The sequence below is a fragment of the Elaeis guineensis genome, chromosome 6 (assembly GCF_000442705.2).
Source record: "Elaeis guineensis isolate ETL-2024a chromosome 6, EG11, whole genome shotgun sequence".
NCBI classification, from domain to species: Eukaryota; Viridiplantae; Streptophyta; class Magnoliopsida; order Arecales; family Arecaceae; genus Elaeis; species Elaeis guineensis.
In genome coordinates, this window is record NC_025998.2 from 128173284 (window position 1) to 128195705 (window position 22422).

Genomic DNA, 22422 nt, shown 5'->3' on the forward strand with positions numbered 1-22422 from the left:
CCAATCATTGGATTGTTAGCATTAATACTGTCTCAAATGAGCATGAAAACTTCCAAAAAAAAAAAAAAAAGAAAGAGCATGGATCCTTTCTAATCATTGGATCAGATTCTGTTGCCGGGATTCATCATTCATCATTGTCCAGTAGATACGATGTGTAATATGAATCCAACATCCGAACCTCTTCAATTCATGCGGAGAATCAAAAAAAAAAAAAAAAAATCCAAGAAAATATCTCAACTTCTCCAAAACATCTCAACATTTTGTCATCAGATTCCAACTGGAGTCTAAGGTTATGAACGTTTCTCAGTGATTGACAGCTGGCATCCTTGTAACGTCTCTTTTGACGATCCAAAGGTTTCAGTCTTCCAGCCGGGAGGCGGCGAGTCAGGCCAGCGAGTCACCGTTCCCAGCTCGTAAGTTCGACTCGCCTATCAAATCAAACCCCCCTCGCCTCTTCTCTCTCTCTCTCTCTCTCTCTTCATGGCTTCCTCTCCTCGGTCCTCCTCCTCTCGCGGCCACCGTGGAAGGAGATCCGACATCTACTCCACCGTCGTCATCCATGGCGACGGATCCGACAACGAGGACGGCTCGCCGCCGCAGGACGAGGAGGAGGAGGACGCCTCCTCCCTCCCTCCCCTCCTCCAGCGCGTACCCAAGGACTTCGGCGCCGCCGTTGACGACGACGAGGAGGACGAGGATTCGGGTCTAGGGTTCTCCGGCACCGTCATCGTCAGGCGCGACGCCCGCCCCTCCCCCTCCCCCACCGCCCGCCGGCCTCTCCGCTCCCCTTTCCTGGATCTCCAGCGTGCCAGCCCCCGGAGCCGGTCCGAGACCGATGACCCCTACTCTACTTTCTTGATCCGGTCCACCGTGAGGGCAGGAAGCCCGAGGGAGTCCGTGTCGGGGACCGTCGTCCGGAGGAACGTCGGTAGCGGCGGAGGGGGGTTCGGGTCGCCGTTCATGAGCGGGGTGGTGGAGAGCATGAGGGCGGGGGAGCCGGGAGGGTTCGGCCAGTTCCAGGGGGAGGAGTGGAGGCAGCAGCCGCAGCAGGCGAGAAGGAAGGCATCGGTGAGTTCCGTCCCTGATAGCGTCGCCAAGGAGGATCCATCCACAAAGTATGAACTACTTCACGAGCTCGGTGGGTCTTTGGAAACTTTGTTATTTGTGCTAGCATTAAAAATCTTTGTCATGAGCAGTTGCAGAAGACTGGTTAGTTTGGAGTTCCGAGAACGTTACCTCCACTCGACATTCTTGGATTCTAATTCCGATACTTAAAAGCATATGACCCTGTCCAGGAGGAAAGACTCTTCCTTGAGTGTGTTTAGCTTATTAGGTTTTTGATTCTTGCGGTAAAGGAGCAATCTTTGCGACGGTAGTCCCCGCAAGAATAATGCCTTCCGCTGGAAGTGGTTCCGATTTGATAAATAATGGTACTGTACTACTATGACCAAGTTCAGAAGGATAGAGTATTCCTTAAGCTTGGTAAATCTTTATGTCCTTCCAATATTCCTTTCCCATGAAAATAGCTTCCTTATGATTGAAACTGCTTATCACAGGAAAAATAGTTTCTTTTTCTATCTTAAGACATACTAAGGTTCACTATTCTGGGAATTGTTCTATTTAGTCTGATTGTCTTTGTTCCTCAAGTCCAGAGCCAGTTCCTCAATTTTCACTGCTATCCTCTTGGTTACCTTTCTAATATTTTGAGTACATCTTTCCAAATTGATTGACATTTGAAAGTATTTCACATAAATGCGGTTAAAAAAATTGTCCAAGAAATGCATGACATGAATTGTTTTCTGGTTCAAAATTCATTTTCCATGTGTATGCTGTCAGATAATAAAACTTTCAGTCCTCGAACTTGTTGCATCTGTGCAGCTAGTAGTATTCAATGAAGAATTATCTTGAATTTTATAATGGGTTTGATTTAGATACAAGATTGGTTGTTGTTCATATTCTGTCCTGTTTGATTAGCTTTGCATTTTTATTTTTGGGTGGGGGTGGGGGTGCAGGAAAGGGTTCATATGGTGCAGTCTATAAAGCTAGAGATTTGAAGACTTCAGAGCTTGTTGCTGTCAAAGTCATATCACTGACTGAAGGGGTATGTTTCTTTTCTCATTTTCTCTTGGAAACTTCTCCTATAATTTTCTACATGCATAGTACCAAACCATGATCCACAATGGAAGTGCTGCAAGTGCGCTGAATTAACCTGTTTCTAGTTTAACTGTCCCAAAGATGTTCTGGTCCAACCGAAACCATCTGGACTAGGCCTGAATCAAAACAAAAGTTATCTGTTTCTAGAATGGATCTGATATGAACCATCTGGGACCTAATCTGAACATTAAACAACTTAATTCTAATACAATATGCTTTGCTAACTCAATCTTGCCATCTTTGAGTTTAAGGAACCAATTAGCTGTGAGTAAAGACTTTACGTTAGTTAATCACCATTTCTATTGTTAATGGTAACTCACTGTAGTTGTTCAATGATCTTGTGCAGAATGGGTTGTTGATGATTCTCGTATGTTATAGTTGTTTTTTTTTTTTCTTGCAGGGTGCAGTTGCAAGTAAATAATTCAACATAGATATGTTTCTTATGGTTTTGTGTTGAAGCTGTTCTTGACCTGAAAAACCTCATTAATAAATCAAATCTTGGACACTATAATATGACTTGAATAGAAGATTTTTTTTTGGTCCATCTGATTCAAACATGAATTTAGCATAAACCAAAAGCCTATCTGATTTAAGCTTCTTGCAGCTCCACATAATAACTAAAACTCTGGATACTAGCCATTGTGTTTTAAAAGCCTACAGTCAATGGAGTAAAGTACAATACTTGATGTTGGGAATAAAGTATGATACTTGATATCAGGAACTGGTACTGGAGTTGGGCCATTGATTTTTTTATTGTAAAGAAATTGATATTCTGCCAAGTTGATGGACCTTTTTCTGTCAGATGTGGTCTTCAGACCTTCAACTGAAGCTAAAACTAGAGTTAGTCGACAACTCATGTTTTTATGTTTAAAGTGAAATGTTTGATGCTATTTATTATAAATATTTTAATTAGTTAACAAAGTTATTAGTCCATATTAATGAATTGGTTGGCACCCTCTTGAATTTTCAGTTGAGGTTTGTAGGTTTGATTGTTCTAAAACTTTCGACCAATGGCCTTGGAATACTAAAGTATTTCTATAGTTTGTGCCCTTGAAGAATTGCTAGTGTTAAACTGTGGACGTTTCAGGGTATGCTTTTTGATTGGCTATCTGGGAAGAAAGATTTATTTGGAACTTGAGTGGAAAGAAATTAGCAATTTAATATCCCATAGCAATCTTGTCAATATGTTTGACTTACCCCAACATAACTGACAAATCTCTTCCCCCACCCCACCTCCTTCCCTTTTTCTAATGCTTCAGCTTGCTTCATGTACGGGTCTTCAGCAACCTTAGATCTTCAAATTAATGACCAATGGTACTGATGAATGTATATGATATATTACATTCAAGTGATCGATTACATGAGCTTATTTTGAAATATTTCATCTGACAAAATAGTTGCTATTCTATCTAATAATTGTTTCATGAAGACGATAAATTGGATAATGCAAAAAAATATCTCCTAGCTGTTTTCCGGACAATGATCTGTATAAACGGGTAAATTTGTGCTCAGGAAGAGGGATATGAAGAAATCCGGGGAGAAATTGAGATGTTGCAGCAGTGTAGTCATCCCAATGTCGTTCGCTACTTTGGAAGCTATCAAGGAGAGGAGTACCTTTGGGTATGATCATACATTATGACTGCACACTTTTGAACTCTGACATGGATAATTTCCTTTTGTTTTTTAATAGTTTGTGTGGCATCTATTAGAAGTGCAACCTGAACTATTCAACTTATCCTATCAAGCACTTATCCCTTGATGATACTAGCGGCCTTTTTTATTATCTGGTATTCATTAGATTCTGTTATAGAGTAAATCTAACCCATGCTCTTAAGTCTAAAATTATCTGGTTCTTCAAATGCTAGAATCTTGGATTGACAAAAGTATAGTATCTAACAAACTTAATTGATGCATGTTTTCACTTTACATATATAAATCCTACTTCATGTTCTTCCTTGCTTCTGTCTTGATCATCACAACATCATATACAAGAAGATACATAAGAACACATTTATTGCATGTATGTGTACATAATGCTGTATATAAATCTATGTATATCCAATGTTGTGATCTGGATGGAAACATCGAAAGATACCACCTTTAGTACATTCATAAATTTTAGTAAAAACGATACCTTTTCATAAAAAAAAAAAACTGATATTTATATAACAAACTCTGAACAACATAAGACATCATGGGTGAATGCACCAAATGATCTTATTACAATAAAGGCCTTGAAACTAACATTTCACAAGAGTAGATTTAGATCAGTTTTTCCTAAATGTGATGCTAGAATGCTCTAAACATGTAATTCTTCTTTAATATTTTAAATAGATATAAATCAGTTTATATCAAGAATCATTTTCTATAGTTTGTAAAAATGATTAATTGCTTATGATATGCATGCAATCCACACAATATTATATACAAGGTTTTACGTCTCAGCGAGATGGGGGGCATCCTGGCCATCCCATCCTGTTCTTGTGAGAAATGGAACCGAGATAGGTTTGGGACTCCGAAACCCATTCATGCAGAGAGAGAAGAAGAAAGAGGAAATAAGGTAAGGAAGAAAAGATAAAGAAAAGGAAACAATGAAAAGAAAGAAGAAGAAAAATGAAAAAAAAGGAAGGGAGGTGAAAAAGAAAGAAAAAAGAAAGGAAAGAAAGAAAAGTAGAAAAAAGAAAGAGAAGAAGGGAAAAAAAAGGAAAGAAGGAAAAAAAGATGGAGGATATCCCGAGGATGTATGACCAGGATGGGACAGCAAGACGACTTGTCCCATGGAGAAACTGGGACACCTTTGTCCCACGGGATTTAAAACCTTGATTATATATTACAATAGATTTTTTCCTCCAAGAAAATTTATTGATGGAGACAAAATTTTGCCCAAGGTCTTAAACTAGGCAGATTTTTTGGACCTGGTAATCATGCGTAGTTTCCAGTTATCCGTAGTATGGCAAGATTTTTTTTAAAAAAATTAGTGAACAGCAAAAGAACATACTTTTGTCCCCTGACACTAAGTCTAGATTGTGAACTCTGCTTGATTTACTGAAGGTGGTCACTGCAAAAGTGAGGGAGGAGCTCTTGCTGAATGGACTGGGTCAACAAATGGATGTCACATGTTAGCGAACAAATGTGTTCCTGACTTCCTGCCTCCTGGTTTTAGCTGAAATGACCAAGCTTGGACCAAGAAGTAAGCACATAATTCATATGTCAGGCATCGAATTAACCATCCAAATTTCTGAAGTTTCTTAGTGAAATTTTAAACCATGTCTGAGATCCTTCTTGTCACAGTATTCTAACCCAATTCGTAACCAGTGAAGGTACCAGTCCCGTGCATGGAACATATTAGCCTCGTTCATTATCATAGTCAGTATTTGTTGGGTTTCTTGTCTAGGTTTGCTAGGATTCTTGTTCCTATACTTCCTCTTTCCTTGCTTGTTGTGGCATTTAAATCTATTATCAAATTAGCAAACTCAGCAAGGTGGGATCTGAAAATATGGTTAGAAGGAAGTACCATAAGAAGGTGAATAATTTCGGTAGCTACTTTAATATTCTCAGAATTTACCTTGAAATATGAACTTTTGAAGAGCACAATTAGTTCCTAATTTCGCCACTTAACTTATTATCTGGTACATAAAAAATAGATAATGCTAAGAATACCTCAGTGGAATTAAAATTCAGCTACTTCAGAAGTTTGAGCAAATTTTTTCGAATACCTGACATAACATGGTTAAAACTTAAAACAGGAAATTTTGGATGTAAGTTAGCTTCTTCTAGTAGTGCTCAAATGCATCGAGCTGACAACTATCCATCTTCTTATGCTTCTGAGAAAGAAATAGACTTGAGTATTGGGGCACCCAAAAATTGTGCAATTTAAGCTTTGTTTGAGCTTTGCCATTAGTTCATTTTTTTTAATAAATATTGTTTGTAATGCTTGAAAGTACTTGCATCTCAGTTATAAATTATTATTTTTGTTATTACTATTTATCATCAGAAATCTTATGAATTCATTGGATTACTATGAAGTAGATAAATTAGAAGATAATAAACCTTTTTCGTGAAGATCATGTAATCATTTCTGTGTAACCTATTGTGCAATTGTTGCAACTTTTCTCTTGTCTGGAAGAAGAACATGGTGGAACATTTCCTGCATCACTTCATTTTGCCAGCATTGAATGAGCCTAAGTAATTTTCTTACATGGCTGAAGCCATCACTATGAATTTTTCAGTTGTTTGTTACTATGCCCTAATTGGACATCAACTTTGGATCTGTGGTAACTGAATTTATGTTGTAGTTTTTTTTTAAGCTACTGAGTATATGTTATATATTCTTATTGAGCTGTTTGCCGGCTCATTATTTCATAGAAAAATTTCTCAAATCCGAGAAAAATATTTTATAAAGGGGATGAAAAACACTGTACTTTGTACTTTTTGTTCATCTATTTAACACCTAGTTGGCTATTTAAAATCACCGCACTTTGTGTGTCTGCCTGTGTTAAACTTTGCAGTGATTTCTTGGTATATGTGAATCAGACTGGATCAGTCAGCCTTTAGAAGTCTGTGCAAAGCTGTTGGTGGAAGTTGGCTTTGTTCTGTCTTATCTGAATTTGGAAATTGGTCAGAGGATTAAATGTAACATGAGTCTCCATGTCATATTTAATTCATAGAGCATTATTATATAGCATTAGTGGCACATTTAGGATGTACTTCTGCACCTTTTTGATTTTTGGTGTATATGTGGTTTTTAATTTAAATGTAGATTTTCATTTGCATGCAGATAGTGATGGAGTATTGTGGTGGTGGAAGTGTTGCTGACTTGATGAACGTCATTGAGGAGCCTTTAGATGAATCCCAGATAGCATACATTTGTAGAGAAGCGTTGAAGGTATTGCTTTTTTTTCCCCCCCAAATAATCATTTTCTAAAGTGGATGCCACTGGGAGAAGTTGCAGAGTGTTAATACCAAATAAGGATTTTTCTTATAATTAATAGGATAGTTAATGATCCTTAATGCATGTTTGGAGGTGCATTTGTACTTGCCAAAAGTAATTTTGGATCTAAAAGCAGAATTTTGAATGTTTGGCTATAACTCAAAGTAATTTTGGATCGTGATCTCTCAAAATGTGGTTTACATAAAACTGACCTCCTCCCACTTCTCGTAGATGTAGCACCACAAGTTAAATATTACATCTGCCAGAAGTTAGTTTTTTTAGAAAAATTATATGTTACCTTCTCAATGTCCCTCGCATGTCCTTTTTGCCCACTTCCTTGTCTATCAGGATTCTTTTTTTCTTTAGATTACTCTCTTCTCATCTCTATTCATCCTGGATTAATCTCATCTCATCTCCATCTACGTCATTTTTTTCTGACTTTCATATTATTTCTCCAGATTAATCTCTTCTCATCTCCGTCCAAAGGCAATTTCGAAAGAAATAAGAAAGTCAATAGATAACTTTTAGGCAAAAATATAGTAGGCATTATGCTTTTTTTGATGAAAATGGAGGGGAGACCCACCCTATATTTTACTAAGATTATTATATCAAAATAATTTTAGAATCATTTTAGATATATGTCCTTTTTGATCATTTTGTCATTCAAAAGCGGTTTTTGGATCTATTAACCGAACATACAGCAAATTATTTTTACAGTTTTAGAACAACTTTAGGATATTAACAGCCAAACAAAAAATTACTGTCTAAAGTAGCTTTTGACATCAAAATGTAGTTTTTACCAAAAATTGCTTTTTGACTAAAAGCTATAGCATCCCTAAATAGACCCTTAGTTCTTATAGTAATATAGCTTTATGAAAAGAGGGTTTAATTGCAAGTAAATTTAATTGTGCAAGAGAAGATAAATTTGAGGGCAAGGACCTTGTCAGCACGTGTACAATGAACCTGCTATGGCTTTACTCGGATCTAATTAGGTAGCCATATTATTTTATAACCATGCATTTCTTTGATTCTAATGCTTCAAGTATTGTTTGTTACTATAATTTTTTATAAGAATGTATGGAAGGTAAAAGAACTATAACCTGGAAATAATCCTATTGATATTTTTGTTACAATATTCTTATTTCTGACAACCTAATTTGACTATTTTAACATCTTGCAATACAAAATGGCTTTCTTTTACATATATGTATTATGTATGATCTCTACACTCTAGGTATTCTTTGTACCATAACATGTGTGATGCTATGGCTTCCACATCATATTTATACTAGTGCATATATTAGCCATTTTCCTTACTAGTGGATGATGCATTGCATCCTTCTTATTGACAAAAAGTGTTCTCATCCTAACCAAGGTTCGCTAAAATGGTATCGGAGGTTATACTGGCCAGCAACTGGTTTGGTACCACACCACTCCAGAGCATACCGAAAATAGGGAGAGGGAGAAAAGAAGAGAGGAAGAGGGAGAGGGAGGAAGGTGGAGGAAGGGAGGATCAAGGGTTAAACCCTAAACCTAGCAGAGAGAGAGAGAGAGAGAGAGAGAGAGAGAGAGAGAGAGAGGGAGGAAGGAAGGGGAGGGCCAAGGAAAACCCTAACCCTAGTGGAGTGTGTGTGTGTGTGTGAGAGAGAGAGAGAGAGAGAGAGAGAGAGGATGCTTGTTGGTGAGTGGTGTTGATTGAGTGGGGAAGGTGCTTCAAGCTGTCGCGAGCCCAGGGTGTGTGTGTGTAGGTGGGGGGGGTATCTCTAGAAACTGCAAGTTGGGGGTAAGGGTGGTGTTTAATTGAGCCCCTTTTTTTTTCCCTTAAATTGAACCCCATGGGGTGGGGGGGGTTTGATAGAGGGTTTGGATCGGTTGCCTCAAACTAGGAGGTTCAGAGCAGTATGGCCAACCATGATCCTAACTCTATATTGCATCATTATTGCACCTTGAGGTTTTTATTCCTTTTATTAATGTGTGTGCCTTTGTGTGCACATGTATGTCCATGCATGTTTGTGTTTGGTTGCGAAAATAAATAATGACTCTTGGATTTACTTGAGATTAGAAGATCTCTCAGATATTTCAGGTTTCTGCTGTTGTCAGCTATAGCCCAGCAACCAGAGGTTCTTGCTGCCAAAATTGATGTGTAGCATTTGTTCCTTATTGCCCTGGTTTTAAATTTATATGATTTAATTGTTAATTCAAGCCCTAGATTCTTGTTATTAAAGTATTTTGCAGCTCTGATTCAAACATGATCGGAGGCAGAAATTACTGGATATTTGATTTGAGAAACAATGCAATTGTACATATCAGTTTTATGTGTAAACAGTACACAGCCACTAAGGTTTCCGATATTGGTAGTTTTACCTGATACATCAGTTCTTCATCGTCTTGCATAAGGTTTATGACAGAGTTTGTTGTTCATCACCTTGTTCAGCCTTTGGTTTGCATGTGTGGTCATTCATCCACATTATATAGCCTTCTCTTCTTAATTATTTTAATTTGAATTAGTTCCACTAAATGCACGATCTCTGATACATTTTTTGAAAGGTAATCATCCGATACTTTATAAAATAGTTAATATCTGGTGATTTTGAATAACTAAACACATTATTAGATATCATGCAGCTGATTCATATACTAACTTGTATATTGATACTTGCACAAATTATAACAAAAGATTAAGGTTGCGTTTGGGGCATCGCCAGCCAATCTTGAAAGGTAATGTGGATTGCCTTCAGGATAGATTGCCACCATTAGATTGCCAGTAATATTGATTACTGTATTTGGTACACACAGGTAATGTTGTCGTAAAATTACTGAAAATCTTGATTGACATGTTCGGTATGACAATTAGATTACTGATAATGTGAAATCAAAATTTCAAAATACTCTCAATAATTTTGCCCTAGTGCTCTTCTTTTTCTCTGATGAAAAGTAACGGGAGTGATGTGGATGTGGTGGTAGCACGGAGAAGTGGCGGGCCAAGGGGTGTGTGGAACCGCAGGCACTAGGGGGTGGGGAGGGGGTGGGCTCGTATGGAGCCATGGGAGTGGTGGGGATGAGTGTGGAGGAGCCACGGGGGGGTGGTGGGGGACAAGAGCGGAGAAGCTGTGGGCAGGCAAAGGGAGATGGAGGAGCCACGTGCCGGAGGCACACGCAAAGGGGGGTGAGAGGAGGGTTGGGCAATAGATTTTGTGTGATTTTTTTAAGGGATAATTTTGTTCAAAATTTTTATTGCAATATTGCCAAAGAAGTGGTAATCTGGATAGCCACCTCTTCCCAAGGCAATCTGGATTACCATCCAAAAAGCATACCAAACACAGTAATCCAGATTACCACATTAAATTACCAGCAATCTGGATAGATTGCCAGCTACCAAATGTAACCTAAGGATGTATTAAACGATCTTAATCATTCTGGAAAGAGTTTGGAAAGAGATAAGTGAAAGTCTAGTATGGAAAACTGGAAGATGTAGTTAAGTAAGTGGACAGAAATTTTTCTACTATTTGCGCCAATATGTCATCACAAGAATATTTTTTTTCTTTAAATAATGTACTACTTATAAAACCAATAGCATTTGTAGTATTAAACTTGATGGACCCATGAGCTGAGTCCTTCCCTCTTTTTTTTTTTGTTTTTTGTCTCAAATATAATGTGTGCGCGCTCGCGCGCGCGTATCATGCAAGACTTACATTTGCTATCTGATAAAAAGCATAACGAAATTTTAAATACTCATCAATTAGGTTTGCATCCCAACTGGCATTAACATATGTTTCATTTAAGATTTTTCATTTTTTACATATCAAGCCTTTAACTTTTCTTGATGCAGGGTCTTTCTTATTTGCACTCAATTTTTAAAGTCCACAGAGATATTAAAGGTGGAAATATTTTGCTTACTGAGCAGGGAGAGGTAAAGTTGGGTGAGCACGACCCTTAGAATAGTACATTTTTTCTTTCTGCAATAGAACAACATATAATATTATCCACAACTCATAAGTGAAGTTCCACATGCATTTGGACTTCCTTTTGGTTGATATGCAGTATAGGTCTTGAACTTCAAACATGAGCTCTAGGCTTGCTTCTGACTTGACAATAGCATTATTACCATTTGATCATTTGCACAGGCGATTTTGGAGTTGCTGCTCAGCTGACTAGGACCATGTCAAAGCGTAACACGGTACACTATCTTGGCTAATCAATTGTCATTACCTTTACTGTTAGACATATTCATTCCTGAAAACCAATGTTTGTTGCTCTCTACATTGCTTATAAGTTATAAGCCTTTCAGTTATTCATTTATTTCCTTATCATCATAGGTGCCGAATTTTCTAGTTGTTTTTATTCTTGTTCAATTGCTTGCACATGTGTGGATCAGTGGGAATTTGTATGTGCATGTCTCCTTGGTTTTCAATTTTCTAGTTGAATAATGTGTTGGACTGCTGGGTGGCTCTTACGATACTTGGTTCATATGGCATTTTAACATGGATGCTTTAATGAAAAAAGCCTCACAGAAAATAGTTGTGTGTGTGTAGGGGGACCAGTAGCAGTACGGGGTGAAGTGATATTAAATATCCTGATGCCTTTGGTTCAAATGGCACTTTAAATGTTGATATTATACAAATAATGCTAGGGAGAGGAACACTTTGCGAGTCTCTGAAATCAGATTATTTTAGAATATCTATTTCATGCTCTATCAAATTCTAATTTTATTTAAATGAGCAACTGAGGATGATCTTTCTACCTCTGCAATGATCCTGTGTTTTATGACTTAAGTCTTAATTGATGTGTATTATTAAAAAAAAAAAAATTATTGAAACACTTGTTCAAAAAGGAACTTGCAGTTAGTTACATGCTGTAGTTGCTACTACCAGGACAACTTTTTCACTTGTGCATGGCATATGTGGATAGTAGTCTCATAAAATGAAGATCTGATGTAACAATATGTAATTAAAATATGCTGCTATATCCAAAATGTGGCTGTAGTGGCTTAAAATTAAGGCTTTGGGATGTTAGCTATTAGCTTTGAAATTCTTTAATCACAGAGACAATGGATTTCTATAATCTTTATGAATGAGAGAAAAATAAATTTATGCTATTTGGAATGTTTAGGACTTTAGATCTTTTGCCTAGGGTTTTATGCAAGGTTCGCTGTATCGGTACTGAACGGCGTGCCGGTGCCGGACCGGTACGGTACCGGTACCATACCATACCGACACACAGTACGTCTAGGCGTATCGGTCCGGTATCGGTACACAATATTTTTTTCGATTTTCAAATTTTTTTTTTGGATTTTTGAAGTTAATAATTGATAAATACAACTTCAATATGGCATTATATTGCATATTATTGACATATTTGGGTTCAATTTGGAGTTAGATTGCGGTACAAAGACTCTTGATCCAAAATTTCAAACATATATTTATTTACATTATATTTCAACTATGTCATCTTAAAACTAAAGAAAAAATATATAAAATACGCATTAAAATGTATCTAAATATTTAAGTACAAAACGTAATAACTGATATACGAACCTTAAGATGTACTCTGCATTTAATTTTTTGTCGAGTGTCATGGGACGCTCGTAGATGTCTGGATCATCAACATAGTCTGAATGGATATCAATCCAACCCTCTAGCCAAGCTGCACCATACTTTCGAATATTCATCATCCCATAAGGCATCCTCTCTGGATTGTAAGACATCTCAGACCTCTCGCTAAAATTTTGACTCTGAGAAGTATCCTCGAGATGATGGTACGGTTGTGGAGGAGTCCATCCAAATATGCCAGTAGCAAAATTTGATCCGTAAGATGCTTCAGGCTGCATAGGGTAGTAACCACTAGAAGATGATGCCTCGGATGCACCATATGCATATGGATCATAAGGTGACTATGGATAATAGGATCCATAATGCGAGGATGATCCAGATACATCCATGGACCCTACTCCACGTGCAAGATCGTCCGCAGTATATATATATATAATTAAAATATATGCAAGTATAACAAAACACGATAGTTTAATGATAATTAAAATAATTATATATAATTTTAAAATAATTTTAATAATTATTTTAAAACTCATAAATTCAAAATAAATATGTTATATGCTTCAAATAATATTTTTAAATTAACTAAAATATAACACTATTTTTATATATTTTTTTATTTTATAATTAAATTTTTTAATTTAAATAATTAAAAAAATAATTTTTTAATTTCAAATATTTGAAAAAAAAATTGAAATTAGATTTAAGTAGCTTGAATCATTCTAAACATGATTCTCAAACTCTAATTTTTTTCCCTAAAATTTATTTTTTTTTAATTTTTAAATAAATAAATATTTAAAAATATTTAAAAAATATATAATTAACAAAAATTAACAATTTTGGTGTCATCATGTAGATCTTCCAAAGATTTATCACATATAATTAAATCATACCAAAATCATAAGATTTTGGCATGATTTTTTTCTATTTTTATTTTACCTCATTTTTATCCTAGTTCTAACAATAAAAACAAAAAAAAAATATTTACTAACAAAATAACAGATTATCTTACCTCCGGCCAAAGATCAGCCTCTTCTCAAATCACTCCTCCAATTTCACGAAATTTTGCCTTCTTTTCTAATTTTTTGGAGGTCTCAACGATTAAGTTGCCCATGGCCATGAGTGTTCTCTGACAACTCTCAAAGAACACCGAAGGCCTGGTGCTTATTAAAGCACCAGGCCCTCCCCCCATGTGAAGTGGGCCACGCCCATTTCTCTCCCCCCTCCCTCCCCCCAACCACGTGAAAAGGCCCCCACCTTTCTCCCTCCCCCTCCCCTTTTCCTGGGCGGTACGGTTTGGTTCATCCCGAACCGGTCCAGAACCGAGCCGTACTGCCCGATTCCAGGTGGTATGGGCCCGAACCGGGCGGTTCGGTGCGGTTCGGGGTCTTTTTCCGAAAAACAGGCCCAAACCGGACCGGTAAGGGACCGGTCCGGCTCGGTACGTCTTGTACCGGGCGGTTCAGTCCGGTACGGCGAACCATGGACTTTTATGCTTGTTTGGAGTCAGTATTGCTTCACATCGTCATGAGAGTATTGTGAAAAGAATTGGAAGGAGCATGTTAAGTATAATGTGAAAAAATGAGCCTCAATAAAGTGGAACAAGTTGTTGAGTTCTGTTCTTTCAAATGTACAGAGCTTGCCAACAAGTCAATAGATTGCATAAAGTATTTTTACCTTGTTTTTTCTATGCAAACTCTTGATATGAATAACTATTGCATGAAGATGTTCTCTCTTCCTGAACAATTGAACTTCTATGATAGTGGACAAATTGATCAAGTATCTTGACATGTGTTCTCAAAAGGCAAGCAACTTTGCGAGGAAGTTGTTCTTAAAAATGCTCTTCATCAACTAGTTCATGTATTTGGTACTATTGCTAGAATGATATGTGATTTTGTCAGGACATGAAATTCTTGCAAAAACGTTGATCGGCAAACTATATTTGCTTACTATATATGTTAGTGCCATATGAATGTTGGTACATGGAGCTTTATTTTGGTGAAGCTTAATACTGCCTTCCACTCCTTATTGAACTCTTAGTTTATTCATTTTGTGTTCATTTGGCCCTAGTTGGCTCCTAATGAAGAATCTTTGTCTTGTATACTTTCTGATAATTGGCAAATGCTTATATGATAAACCATCACTAATCAAGGAACTTGAGGTTGTTTGTGGTATGAGTTATATCCAATGCATGCCAGCAGACTATGGTGATTGTGTGCAACAAAGAAAACCATTCATCATAATATAACAGCTATTAATCACATGAACCAAGTGTTTAAATCCCTATATCAGGGCTTGTCCCAGTTCAGGACCGATTCGGTACGGCAGCGAGATGGTCCTAAGCATCCACTAAAAACAAGACCAAAGGGAAAAAATAAAAACATAAATTAAAAAAAAGGTGTTCTAGGATGCGAAGCCATCCCAAGTGTCAAGATGGACTGGGATGACCCAGCTTGGAGACACCTTAGGTCATGAATGTATCCTAGGACCCGGTCTCTCTAATCCAGTATGGTACTACTACTTCCAGTACGGACAGATCCTTAATCCTTGAATGAACTTTTAGTATATTCCCTATATCCATTTAATAATACTATTTTTTTCCACTTCTTTGTCCATTTGATAACTAATAGAGCAACCTAGAAGTTGGGGCTCTCCCCCAGTCACACGTCCTCAAGGTCAATTCACGTCATAATGAAATTCATCATATGCTTGAGTTCCTTCTGCTAGCAAGACAATTCAGCTTCTTAGCTGACATCTTCAACATCAGGAAAAGAGTTATCCTTTTGTGTGGCTTGTCATCCAGCTAGGTTAAGCTACTTTAAGAACACCTAACCATAGCTACTTGTGCGTCACTGAGTTTGCTTTAAGGTTAGCTTCAAGTCGAAGAGCTGTGTATCATCCAGAATGTCAATGTTTCTCTTAGAGCTCATAGTTTATACTTTAGGAAGTGACATGGCCTTCTGAGCACCATTATCAGTAGATTGGATGTTTTGCAGATGTTGCATTCATTTACATCTCTATGCCCTCTTAAACCTTGTTGTGGGTTCCTTCCATGTTACTCTATGCCTATGGCCTTCGGCAAATAATGTTTCCTTGATGATAATATGAATGATGATAAACTAATTGTCTTGGTACAAGGTCCGCCTTCTGTAATTCTGGTTTGTTAGTGAAAAAGATTCTTACTTTCTTCAAACAGGAAATTTAGTAATAGTTTGTAATACTTTTGAATACTTTTGATTACTTTTGATTTGATGGCTTCATTACTTTTTAAATGTTTGTTTTCTCTTTCAGTTTATTGGAACTCCTCATTGGATGGCTCCAGAAGTTATACAATATAGCCGCTATGATGGAAAGGTAATGTATTTGTATATTGGGGCTGCTTATCTCACCTTTATTGTAAATCATATATTCTACATGCTACATGATTATATGTTAGATGCTTGTACAATTTATTGCTTTGTTGTTCATGCTATGAACACAAATTAAATATCGTATAGAGAATCTACATAAAAGTAAATTTCTACCAAGGAGAGATGAAGCAAAGACTCAAGTCAAGATTTGTTGGACTGGTATCGAGGCTCATATTAGCTAGTGACTGGTTTGGTATGGTATGGGTTTATTTCATGCCATGCCCGGGTGTACCGAAATAGGGAGAGGGAGAAGGAGAGGGTGGAAGAGAGAGAGAGGGAGGGAGGTTTTCCAGCGATGGGATCATGGTGTTTGGGGGGGGGTGAGTGACATCTAGCAGAGAGAGAAAGGGAGGGGGAGAGAGAGAGGGGGGAGGCTTACTAGTGACAGCTTTGTAGCATCAAAGAGGAGAGCGAGCAAGATCTGATGGAGAGAGGAGAGAGCGAATGAGAGAGCCCTTAAAGGCTCTCGAATCATCAAACCCAGGGGGAATATTATAACCGAACCGACCCCGCCTGCTGAACCATCTTGACTGAGCATTGGTTCGATTCGGTACGGGCTGAACCATCCAGTTCAGATCAGTTGGGTTATCGTTGATTCAAGTATTGACGTTTCAACAATATGAGGGATGAAGATAGTAGCATTTAATTTTGTTAATTTATTGATTTTACGTAGGCCATGCATAAAAGTAAGTCGAGAAGGATGAGCAAGTGTTGCCATTAATTTTTGTCCATTCTTTTCATGCACTAGAGAATAAAAAAGGTATGTTTTAAGTTGACCACATAAATTTGGCAGGAAACAAGAAAGAGAGAATGGTGTTGTTTTAAGACTAGAAGTAAAAGAGATATAAATTTGACCACATAAACTTGATTGCATGCTATTTTAGATTGGAAATCTAAGATCAGGTTTTCAGTCATTTTTGGTGTGAAGCTGATGACTTGCTCTAGGGCAATGCCCATGAAAAACTAGACGTCTTACAATTATAAACATTTACACTTATGGTTTACAACTTTACATTGTGTTAAGATTGGTTAATATTGCATGCGTGTATTGTAGTGTTCTATGACCTCACCCAAAAAGGACAACCAAAATTTATTAATTGGAGTTCATGCCCTTGCTTACATGCCCAAGGACTTCTCACTCCACAACCAATGTGTGACTATACACACGCCTGCATGGATGCTCACACTCTTTGTTTAAGCGCTGGAGTCCTTGCTAGAGAAGGATCCAGTCGCAATCATGATGACCGGCTCATGCTCAGTGCCAAAGGAGCCATACTATAGTGTCCCCAAGTCACACATGGGTGTCAGGATGTGGGTCAGGTCAGTTCGGATACCATTTGGTACAATATAGAACCTCATTCAAAAAGGCTATCCATAAGTTATTAATTTGATCTTTGGCCTTGTTTAGGTATTGAAGATTTCCTTAGTGCACAACTAATATGGGACTAAATATATGTTTGCATGGGTCCTCAAAGTGTATACAGGAATAAGGATCCCTAATTAATAACTTTTAGTTAGCTTTTTGGGCGAGGTCCCAGGTCATTACATGTACAAATATTTGCTTAAAAATGCATAGGTTTTTTTTTTTGTACAAAAAATGACAAAAATGAAACAGAATTGTTTTTAAGAAGAGAAACAATATCATTGCAGCGACCAACATAAATGTATGCTAGATGATCATAGTACTAGGTAGTTAAACAAACATTAGCCCCTACTGAAGTTTCTTAAGGTGTACCAAACAGAATTGCTATGCTATTGTGGAAAGCTTTAGCATTAACGTATGCCCATCCATACACGTGCCTACATGCATAACTGTGTATTCTGTGTGGACGAGTGGGTACATGCATGCATGTACATGTGTATTTGGTGGGTGTGATATGTGCATGCATGTACAAACATATATGCATGCATATGGTGTATGTGAGTTGTGCACAACTGTTTGTCTGTGTGCTTATGTGCATGTGGTGGGTGTTTATGGGTGTGCCTGTGGGTGCCTCTAGGGGGTGCATTTGTACATGATATATACATTCATGGGCACATGTGCGTGATGCGTCTATATGTGTATATATCTATTTATGTTTGCTTGCTTGCGACCATATGCTAAAATGATTTTAAATTTTCATCAAAAAAATAATTTTGATGTAAACCTCAGAAAATATCTAGAAATTATGAAATCCATACCTCTTGAGATCCCTAACCTATTCATCAAGTGAGTGCACAGATAGGTGCTACCAATATTGGTAGTTTTTGGAAATGCATGGTAGCAAGGATTAAAGTGCAGTTCCATGCTGGTCATACAGTACCATATCGATGACAAACCAATACTTAGTATGGCCCTTGTTACCCTACCATACTGATAAATGGTGTCGTCTTTTAGGTTAGACTGATGGATTTTTGGGCTTCAAGGATAAATTTTTAGCTGCAAAGTTTAAGCACAATAAAACATGTTCACCTTTTTAGACTTAGTGTCATTCCTGGTGTTTATATGAGTTGTCAAGTTATATAAGATCATTTCCTTCTATGTAAATCTTGGGAAAGAAACTCTCTCATCCAATTTCACCTTGAACATCGACATTGGTAACAGCAGGATGATCAGTGAAATTACCTTCTAAGTCCAAACTTAAATTGCCTCATGTTTTTATTTAATTTTAAGCAAACCTAATTTCCATTCTTCCATGGACATGCATAAAGTTTAGGAGAATTTCAGCTATTCCATGGCTTCCATTTCCTTCCTGAGATAAAATACACACTGCTGTAAACAATTCTGCACTTCCATGTTCTTGCATTCCTCTCCCTCATTCTAATAAACACTCCCAAATGGCTTTCTATCTTCAGGAAGTTTATGTTTCATATTAGAACTCAGTATTTAGCATCCTTGCTTTATTCGGGAAGTTTATGGCTTTCTATCTTCGGGAAGTTTATGGCTTTCTATCTTCGGGAAGTTTATGTTTCATATTAGAACTCAGTATTTAGCATCCTTGCTTTATTATGAATAGTTCACACACTTTTTCCTATTTCATTAGTTCCTGACATTTCATGAAGCTGTTTCTCATATTCGTAATCCAAATTTCCTTATGTTTTTACCTTTTCTTTTAGTTCTGATATAGCATATACTTTAATGTTTTTAAATGACTTTTCCTTGCTGAACTATCCCCACCTTTTGATTTCCTAATTTTCCAGGTAGATGTGTGGGCTCTTGGTGTTTCAGCAATTGAGATGGCAGAGGTATGTTGGTTGTGTAGATGATAAGCTCGGGCATTCTTTCTCTTAACTGTTTGAGTTGCTGGGCTTGTTGCTATTTTCTTTATTCTGTAGTACATATCATGACATTTAATAATTACATCATATATTGTCTTTGTAAATATGCTCGTGCATGCTCGAGTATAGTTTTATACTAATTTTTCTTGGTTTTACTAATTTCAGGGACTACCCCCAAGAGCCACTGTGCATCCTATGAGAGTTAGTACATATCTTTGATCTTTGTTGATATTTTCATTTTTCTGCTGCTATCACAAATTAATTTTTTGGCTTAGGTTTCTTATACCTTTTCCATCTTTTTATTAAGCTTCAATCTCTCATTAGATCTTAATCTGTTATACTGGATCCCTGTTTTCATCTGCAAAACTTGTTTATCTTTTTGTAGTGGCATTTCTTTATAGGGGGCTATTATCTTTTGTTTTGTCCCATCAAATGGGCCCCTTTTATGTTGTTTTTCACATGTAGCCTTTTGTACTAGAAATGTATAATAATTTGTAAACCGATTATTGCCAATAACTTAAATGCATGGATGGTAGTGTTGATCTGATATATATGTAGGTTAGGCGAGTGAAATAAAAATTGGATTGAGTATGCTGACTGGGTTACACTTTGCTCAGTAAAGATGGGCAATAAAATTTTTCGTTGCTACTTTTAGGCAGTGAGTCATAATGAATAGCTAGCATTGGAAATACAGTGCGAGTTTAGCCTCACATAATGTTCTGGACAATAGTGGAAAAGCCTATGTAATAAAATCAAATAATTGAAGCCGTTTGTTTCCTTTGTTTCCAAATGATGCAGGCTTTTTTTTTTTTTTATTTATAAATTCATTCTGCAGCCAGACTAGTATGATTTAATAGGGACCTTCGATAACAAAATTTTAGAAATTTAATTTTGAGAACTTCTAGTCCAATTGAAATTGTGGAATTCCAGCAATACTGTTAACTGCCAAAATCAGTCATATTGTTCTTTGTAACTGATTTAGTGATTCTTGTTATCTTACTTATTTTCATTTCTGGTAGGTGCTATTTATGATATCTAGTGAACCTGCTCCGATGCTTGAGGATAAAGAGAAGTGGTATAGCTTCATTACTTGTTTAGAAGCATTTGATAACTTTTTTTCTGTATTTGTAGATATGTAAAGATACACTGCTAAAATTGTTTGTTATTTTGGAAAAGGCATCTGTTTGCTGTTTGTTATGTCACATATGGGTGCAAGTGTGCGAGGCATCTGAAAAGAAAAAGGATTAATAGCGGAGTTGAATTCCCATGGAGATCTAGCTTTGAATGTGTTCACAGCATTTGCTAGTTTAAAGGAATTGGTTTGAATTAGGTTTCTGGAAAAGTGTTTCCCAGGGTTTCCAAAGTCACCAAGCTTTATTTCCAAATGTATGCCACTATTTGTGCTTATCTTAAACAAGTTCTTTTAAAAAATAAATTTACTCTGTTACTTGCATAAATTCAGTAAAAAAGTTTGCATATTATTTGGTAATACAAATGGATCTCTCTTTCTTCCTGTGGAAGGTAAACATATAAATAACCCTTCTTTAGAATCGGTCAGCTTGCTTCCATGCTTTAGTAAAATATTCTTATGGTTAACTTAAAAAAATGGTTTGAATACTGTCTCCTTCCCTCCTTCCTTCTCTGCCGGGGTTTTGCAAGAATGGCATTAAATTATTACTTTTAGTTTAGTCCATCAGGCAGTGTTCTTTTTTGAGTTAACAGCTGGCAAGTTTATAGATGAATTTCAATATTAATGTGAGTCATGTTATAGCAGTAACAGGTTATTACCTTTGTGCTTTAATGTTAGCTCAGTTTCTTGCCATCCTCCTTAACTAATCACTGGGCATTCTAGCATATTGAGTCATATTCTCGAAGAATTTGGCCTTCATTATATCTACACTTATTATTATGTAAATGACAAATCATTCTGTTGTCTAGAGGCTGCCTCTGTAAGGTGGAAACTTCACTATGAGTCTGAGAGTCCAAGTCTAAGGAAAGGTGAAATAAAAACTTTGTGGATGTTGGGCAGAAAGCAATGAAGATTACTAGCAATGGGTTGAGAACTGAATGTCAAAATATAATTTCATAATGTCAACACAAATAAAGGGCTTGAGACTTGCTTGTTATATTTTATGTCTATGCTGTTCATTTTACTAGTTGGTTCAGGTTCTTTGACATCCTTTCTCTCCCTTGTAGGTCTCTTCTTTTCCATGATTTTATTGCCAAATGCTTGACAAAAGATCCCCGAGTTCGTCCTGGTGCAACTGAGATGCTGAAGGTACCCATTTTTATTCAGGAATGCTTCGACCACGTTTTGTTTCACCAGAAGATTACAATGTAGACCATGTTTTGTCAAGCTTTCATGATGGTTTTCTAACTTAAGGATTCAATTTAGTTGACTTGATTCAAAATTATTGTCTCAGGCAATGCAATGTGGTATGAGCATTACTTTATTTCTATTAATCATCCGCTTTACCTTAATTGTATGGTGCAAACCCAAGGTTGTCAAGATGGCCAGGCAACCCTAGGTGGCTAGTCCTTTGACTACCTTGTCTGCCACTTCTTGTCCTAGAAGAGTTAAAAAGAATGGAGAAAAAAGATACCAAGAAGAGGAAAAAATTTTTAAAAAAAAGGAGGAGAAAATTATGAAAAAAGAATGAAAAGGAGCTTTTTTTTTTTTTTTTTTTAAATGTCCTGGTGGCTGGTAGTGAGTTATTTCTGATGTCGTTGACATTTGGTGGACAATGAAATTGGGCTTTTCCTTTTCTCTCTCATTTTTTTGCTAGGGTTTTGAGTTGGATCAAAAGAATGATATAGAGTGTTTTGGCTGTTAAGAGTTGTTCATGTAACTCGTACTTAGGTTTAGTACAGAATTACCTAGATTAGCATATTTTTTGTCCTTGTCAACTTCTTTCATTTACTTACAAGTTGAACTTTTGCACAAGTTATGATTGATAATTTTCTACTTAGGCTAAAGGAGTTCAAATTGGTGATTGAGTTGTTGAATTGTATTCTATCACTTCCGCAAGATACTTAAGGTGCATTTGGTGTTTCTTAAGAAAAGTGCATTAGTATCTTTCAAAGTAAATAAAGCACTACCTAGAAAAATTAAATGCTTGGT

The 22422-nt window shown here is 36.8% G+C and overlaps 1 protein-coding gene across 1 annotated transcript in view; it reads left to right on the forward strand.

Annotated features, from left to right (window-relative positions):
• The first annotated feature begins 343 nt into the window (after positions 1 to 343).
• Positions 344 to 22422, forward strand: part of LOC105046672 (serine/threonine-protein kinase 1) — a 30062-nt gene continuing 7983 nt past the window's right edge. Inside the window, exons 1-11 of the mRNA XM_010925329.4 lie at positions 344 to 1138; positions 2013 to 2101; positions 3667 to 3774; positions 6932 to 7039; positions 10914 to 11004; positions 11209 to 11261; positions 15925 to 15987; positions 19224 to 19268; positions 19467 to 19502; positions 20321 to 20376; positions 21498 to 21579. Of these exons, the coding sequence (XP_010923631.1) occupies positions 481 to 1138; positions 2013 to 2101; positions 3667 to 3774; positions 6932 to 7039; positions 10914 to 11004; positions 11209 to 11261; positions 15925 to 15987; positions 19224 to 19268; positions 19467 to 19502; positions 20321 to 20376; positions 21498 to 21579 (1389 nt within the window). The 5' untranslated portion in view covers positions 344 to 480. The remainder of the gene's footprint in view (positions 1139 to 2012; positions 2102 to 3666; positions 3775 to 6931; positions 7040 to 10913; positions 11005 to 11208; positions 11262 to 15924; positions 15988 to 19223; positions 19269 to 19466; positions 19503 to 20320; positions 20377 to 21497; positions 21580 to 22422) is intronic.